At 34.1% G+C, this 7,015-nt stretch overlaps 1 protein-coding gene across 1 annotated transcript in view; it reads left to right on the top strand.

The window, feature by feature from the left end:
* Positions 1 to 1,149: 1,149 nt before the first annotated feature.
* LOC106874860 (endoplasmic reticulum junction formation protein lunapark-A) overlaps positions 1,150 to 7,015 on the top strand; it is a 99,611-nt gene continuing 93,745 nt past the window's right edge. The window contains exon 1 of the mRNA XM_014922757.2: positions 1,150 to 1,443. Within this exon, the coding sequence (XP_014778243.2) occupies positions 1,390 to 1,443 (54 nt within the window). The 5' untranslated portion in view covers positions 1,150 to 1,389. The remainder of the gene's footprint in view (positions 1,444 to 7,015) is intronic.

The raw sequence follows: 7,015 nt of genomic DNA, 5'->3' as shown, positions 1-7,015 counted from the left end.
TTATTATTATTATTTTTTTTTTTGTCCTATGACGTTAAAGTGTGTGATTTGAGGAAGATTTGATTGCTATTTCTAGCTTACGGAGAGATTACATTGAGAGACTCTCTCGTCGACGTGTCGTACTTATTTATTACCAAACACCGAACACCAAAGCGGCTTATTTGGTACCAGCAGCCGTTGACTGCAGTCAATGCCGTAGCACAAAGAAGAAGAAGAAATCTGTTGCGAACGAGAGGGGGACGACGACGACGACAAGAAGAAGAACCAGAAGGGGGGAAAAGAAAGAGGAAAAGAAGGAGGAAGTGGTGTGAAGCTGAAATGTGGCAGCTCTGGGAGCCATTGATGATTATGGAGAAGAGAAACGACTTCCTCTAACCGGCGGAGTACTACCAAAAAAAAAAAAAAAGCATATTTGTTTTTTTTTTTTTTCGAGGCCTGCATTTGTTGATTATTATTATCTGCTGCAGTCATGGGGCTCATTTTTTCCCGGTCCAAAGTAAGTTGTTCCACCGCAATAATTGTATTTTTTTTTTGGCTGTGTTTATCTTCTTTATTTATTATTATTATTATTATTATTTTTACCTGTTATCATGTTTGTGTTGAAACTGAAACGCGCAACAAAATAAAGTTAATGCTGTTCAAAATAGAGGGATCGGTTTTGTATAGATTCTCATTGGAATTTCAGTCCCCGAATTTGTGTCCGTTATTGACAGCGACCTTATATCCACCGATGTTGAACGATTATTTTATACATAAACAAAATTTCTGTTTTGTAATTGTTTTAGCTATTGTCATAATAATGACAACTAATAATATTGCTATCTCTGATTTCATTAAAGTTCATCACTAGATGCTGTTATTTTATTTTTAGTCAATATTTATCTTGTCACTGACATTCTCTCAAACCATCTGTTCGTTCCTAACATGTTTTTAACTAAAATATATTAGTGTATAACAGGTTTCAGTTTCTGTATATAGTTATTTAGTTTCTATATTTATTCAAGGTAATATTTTTGCCCAAATTCTCTTGTTTATGCTGTGTAATTTACAAGATGAATACGTGAATAAAACTCAACGGTATTTTTTATCTATCTCTCTATACATACGTCAATCAAACGAAGTTTTAAAACAGTCCGTTTCTTTTAACCAACTTTTGAATTTCTGATAATAAAATACGAAATACTACAGCAGTAAAGATGATACATATACAGAAATAAAAGCAAGAGAGAAATTGAAACTGACTGATACAATTATTTACATTCATTATATATTCCTATGAATAATAATATGCAATCGGAGTGAAGATAAACATGTCATGTTCAGTGTCTTCCTGGTTTTGAGTTTCAGTTTAACCTGATCGACAATAAATACCAGTAAATATCAAATCCAATGACTAATATTCCATTCCTTTACGAAAAGAACAATGTACAGGCTTTAAATCACGTAAATATATTTTATTCATATGTTTTATTTCATTAGGCTGGATGAAAACATTATTAATTTCTTAATTTGTCATTAGACTGTGACCACGCTGGGCCACCGCCTTTTAGAGTATAGTCGATTATTTAACGCCTCATAGACCCCCAGTACTTGTTTTAACAGTATGAAAACTATGAAAGATATAGTGGAATTGGTTGGAATTTGAGCTCTGAATGTTAAGGGGCGTATCCAGGTACCACAAAGTATTGTTACCATAGTTTAGAAACAAAAGTTCCTTGTTCGAATCCGGTCTGTGATCAAGTGCACATTCAGGAATAAGACACTTGTTGACGATCGGAGATCAATGACCAATTAATATGTAGTGTAGATAGAAGTATACGCTAAATATAATACATTGTTAAATCATATTCTTATGAAAAGTTATTGTGTAATCTATTTATCCAATCCACCCAGGCGGAAACTGATGGTGTCCATAAAAATCAATGATGATATTTTCATCCCGTGACGTAATTCATTTACCTATCCTAAATGTATGTGTAGTTGTTGAATGGCTGAGTGGATGTAATCAGTACTGAGTTTACTGGTTCACTTCATATCTACGTCTGGTTTTGTGTTTCTGGATAGAGCGCTTGGCTATATACATATCATTTTTACTCTTAGTTTTTAGGAATAAGTATCTACTCATTGAGAAATAGATCTACAGTAGACTGGTATTCTGCCCAGAGTGAGAATTCTCTCATCCTTTTCTCACCATTAAACCAAAGTTATGCAACAATTGTCAGGAGTTTTAGGACTTGTGCTACATTATTGTCTAATGAATGTTTTGTTGGTTTAGGCTTGCTATAAGATGGGAATCTTCCTGAGTTTTTTTTTATATAATGGGTTAGTCAAATAGGAAGAGTGGCACCCATTAAATTCTCACCGAATCCCAGTCGCTGGCAAGAGAACTGATCTGAATACTTGTAAGAGTGGACTCTCCTAAGATACTCAAGAGACAGGTGGTAGTAATGTAAAAACTAGGAAAAGGATTAAAACTCAGGAACACATACATTCCATTTGATGGTCGTTTGTACAGTTTCCGTCTACTCAATTACATTCACAGGGCTTGGGTCAACCCATCACTATTGTAGAAAATACTTGCACTGTCGCTCTGATGTGACCTTCAAAATCACATGGTCTCCCGTATTCCCCGTCTCTGGCAGTGATGGCCTTGAGGGACAACCTATGTGGATATCTATTGTGTAAACTGATCTGGAACAAGACATCAGTATGAAAGCATAGTGTTTGATACAGGAGTATAGTGTTTCATGAATGCTTTGCAATTCTTGACTAAAAATGTTACTCCCTAGAATTTTTAATGTGACATTCTGTTGAACCTTGCCAAAGAAAAAACAGCTTTAACTTGATCAAGATTTTCTTTTGTATGTTTTAACTCCTTGACGAGATTTCTTTGAAATAAGATTGCCAAAGAATTTTATGGATGCTGGACCATAAATAAGAGGTACATTGCAAAAGGAGTGAAAGAGTAAACAATTGTTAACTGGAAAGTAATATTTTCAGATGTGGTATTGATATTCTGAGATTTCAACTGAGAACATTGAGAGCACCAAACTAGATATTATAAAGCAGTGGTTCTCGACCATTCTTTGCCTATGGACCTATTTGATTCCTATTTTCTTCAGGTGGACTTCCATAGCCATTCAATGTTTAAAAAAGACTTATTATATTATTATAATTAAATATTATTAGGAATTGTATAAAAAAACATTGTCATATATTTTGTGTATTGTTGAAGTATAACCAATTATTCACACATAAATTTTAACAACAAAATCTTATATGGACGGCCAAGGGTCATTGCGGACTCTAATTGAGAACCACTGTTATAAAGCAACTTGTTGCTTTAAGGCTCACTCACTTTGCTGACAAGAAGTTCATTTTTGTTTTTACATTGTTGCAAAGCCACAAATGGCTAATAGATTTTAAGTGATTTAATCAAATCGTAATTATTCTTTTCACCCACAAATAATGAAAGGCAAAATGGATCCTCAACCCAGTAGGATTTGAACTTGATGCAGAAGGATTCTCCCATTTTCAATTCCATCAAAATATTGCTGGTGATAATTATGTATTTCTTGACAAATATTGTCAAAACTCTTAGTAAAAGTAATACAATTCATTATCACACTCTGCTTAAAGTTTTTCACCTTTTGTTATACTATAATCACACCTGTCGGTGTTCTCAGAATTTACCTTACCACACATACACATTTATAGTGTTAGATTTTGCTTCTAGCTCGGCTTTTGAAAAGGATTATGAAAAATATTTAATATATACTCTAAGCTATCTGTGTGTGTGTGCGTATGTATATATGTACACACACACACATATATATATATATATACATACATCCAGATGATGTTTTTTAGTGCCTTCAGGTACAATTGCTACAAACATCCTCTCCCACTCCACTTTAAAATTGACAGTTGAGTATAAAAAAAGATGTTTCACTTGAATGGTCTGTTTTGAGGTTGGTTGGCTGCTTACCAGGTCAAATTTAGTTATTGTTTTTTTAAACGGTATATCAAACAAAGAAAATACTTTTTCGTCTAAGTTTTTAAACCGTATTAAAGCTATTTTGTAACCCAATACTAATCTGATTGATTATACATTCTTTTAGTTTTACAAATGTCATAAAATATACACGTCTAATATATTGTCTGTTTCTGTGGATTTGTCATTTGACAATGAGCATCATTTACAAGTGGCTTTCTTTCCGTCATGTACAGAGTAACAGTTTTATATCGTCTTACCCCTCCCCCGCGCGAATTTTCCACTTAAATGATTCCATATTTACATAGCAAGTCTGTGATCATTTTTTTTTTTGTTGATCATACCTAATGTTATTTTACATGTCTTTGTTTTGCTTCTGTCCGCAATGCTCGAAAAATGATGTTTCATTGACAATGAAAGTAGAAACTTCCGGTTGAGTGTATTTTCAAACAATCGCATATTTGAATTAATTCTAAACCGTAGAAATTTGGAAAACAAACACACACACACGTATAATTTAAAGCGATGGGTAAACTGAAATTGGATGGTAATTACGAGTTTTTTTTTATTGCTGACAAAGAAAACCTGTATGAATAAAAATGTGATGTACTTTCATTCTTTTGTTGGTTTCAGTTGTAGTGTAGCAAAGTTATTAAAGCTATCTATTGCTAGGGCATTGCCGTCAAGAGCCGATTATCTCGATCCCCTACTTGAATTCTGACTTTTATCGATTTCGCAAGGGACAAAAGGCAAAGTTGATCAGGCATAAAGGGAAGTAACCTGAACGGAACAAATTACCGCAAGGTATTTTTGTTATAAACCGATTTTACCATCCCATCCCTGCACATATATATTATATTATATATATATATATATCTATCTATAGATATATATATATATTTTCGGAGTGGTCTTTTTTTTGCTAAATAAACACGCACCATAGTGCGTGTGTTTATTTGGCAAAAAAAAAAAAATAATAATAATTAAACCCACCATCCCGAAATATAACAGTATCTGTTGCAACACAGTTTCACATCAGGAATCTTGCAACACAAATTAATAAACGAAAATATGTAAACGTGTGTGTGTACGTATACATATACACACACACACACACACTAAATGAGCATCAGGAATCAAGAAATAATTTGGCAATCTTTTAATAAGAAAAGAAAATGAATTGAAAGAAAGTTACATATACGAATAAATATTAGGATTGTTAGGAAAAAAAAGATTCATGTTACGAGAAATAGATATTAACTCAATAATTATACGTTTGTATTTTCGAACAAGACAGAAAAAAAATGCTAATTCGAGTACTTTTATGCGTTCGTTCGTGCTATGAAAGGATGCTGTTTCAATGTTAATCTTGGATCGAACGCGCAAACGCCGAATCTCCAAATAGAGGCAATAGATGGTCGTGGTGTTGGTGGCGGGTGAATCATCAACCTCGAACGAAAATAAATATTTCAACTTTTTCTGCCACGAATTTGTAATAACTAATACACATGTGCGCGCGCTCACACTCGCATACACACTTGTGTATTTCAAGTGTGATTTTAAGTGGCGAATTAGTATTATAAAGTCAATAGTTGTTTTTTTGTTATCTATCAGTGGAGAGATATTATTTGTTAACTTCTTTTATCTAAACCGATCAAAAGCTCAAGGAAATTTGAACTACTTTCAGTCAACCATTCATTCTTTCATTCATACTCTTTGAGCAGCCCCTGTCCATTCATCTGTTGTTGGTTGTAAAACCTACTAAAAATACTTCTGTGCAAATTTACTATCCCAGCTCCACTACTCTGCGATTTGTTAGATATTTATCAGAAATATTTTCTTGCAAAAGATTATATATATATATATTTATATATATATCATATTATCGTTGGCCAGCCTTTGTTTCATTCATTTTATTTAAAAAATTTTAAGAAAATATGAACTTTTTTCTCCTGCTTAGTTTTTCATTGTCTGTCTCACCAATAAGCCCCCCCCTCTCTTTCTCTCTCTTGTTTATGGCTGCGTGCATACCCGTGCATGTCACCATATGTGTGTGTGTATATATAACTACGCACATGTGTTACATATATACGCATACTTACTCGTGAACAAACCTTCAGACAGACTTTATTCGAAGTCTGTCAACCTCTTCCTATGTTATTTATCACTTAACATCCATTTCGATTCACACACGCATACATGCGTATAAATGTACGTACATATGCACGCATATAAAATGTATGCATATATTAATAATATACGCATAATTTTTTGTATACATAAATATGTATGTGTGTATAGGTATATACAAAGAAAGTGGGCGCGTGCATATAATATATTATCAAAGTGGTAAAGTTAATGTCCGGTCAAAGAATGACCTATGGTTTCGCATGATGCGAAACTATTGGTCACTCTTTTATTGGTCACTGCTTCTTTTCTTTTTTTTCGGATATATGATACATTGACGATATATATTCTTTTATTCTTTTACCTATTTTAGTCATTTGACTGCGGCCATGCTGGAGCACCTCGACCTCAGAACTTATTTTTTGTAAGCCTATTACTTATTCTGTCGGTCTCTTTTGCCGAACTGTTAAGCTACAGGGACGTAAACACACCAACATCGGTTGTCGGGCGATGGTGGGGGGAAAACACATGCATAAATACCCACATACATACACGACAGGTTCCTTTCGGTTTGCGTCTAGTAAATTCACTCACAAGGCTTTAGTCGGCTCGAGGTTATAGTAAAAGATATTTGACCAAGGTACCATGCAGTGGGACTGAACCCGGAGCAATGTCTTTGGGGGAGCAAGCGTCTTACAACCACGCCAGCACCTATATATATATATATGTATATATATATATATATGGTGGTTGTCTACTCCTTAAACAGAGTTTGACCACCTCCTGCACCTACACCTTAGCCCTTTCATGGCGTCTGATGTGGCTTTTTAAACCAGACAGTGTTTTGAAAAAACACCCACACAGATTGCACCTCTGATTTGCACTACCAATACC

The sequence above is a fragment of the Octopus bimaculoides genome, chromosome 4, assembly GCF_001194135.2.
Source record: "Octopus bimaculoides isolate UCB-OBI-ISO-001 chromosome 4, ASM119413v2, whole genome shotgun sequence".
Taxonomy (NCBI): Eukaryota; Metazoa; Mollusca; class Cephalopoda; order Octopoda; family Octopodidae; genus Octopus; species Octopus bimaculoides.
Note: the sequence above shows the minus strand (reverse complement) of the source record. Positions and strands in the feature narration are given on the sequence as shown.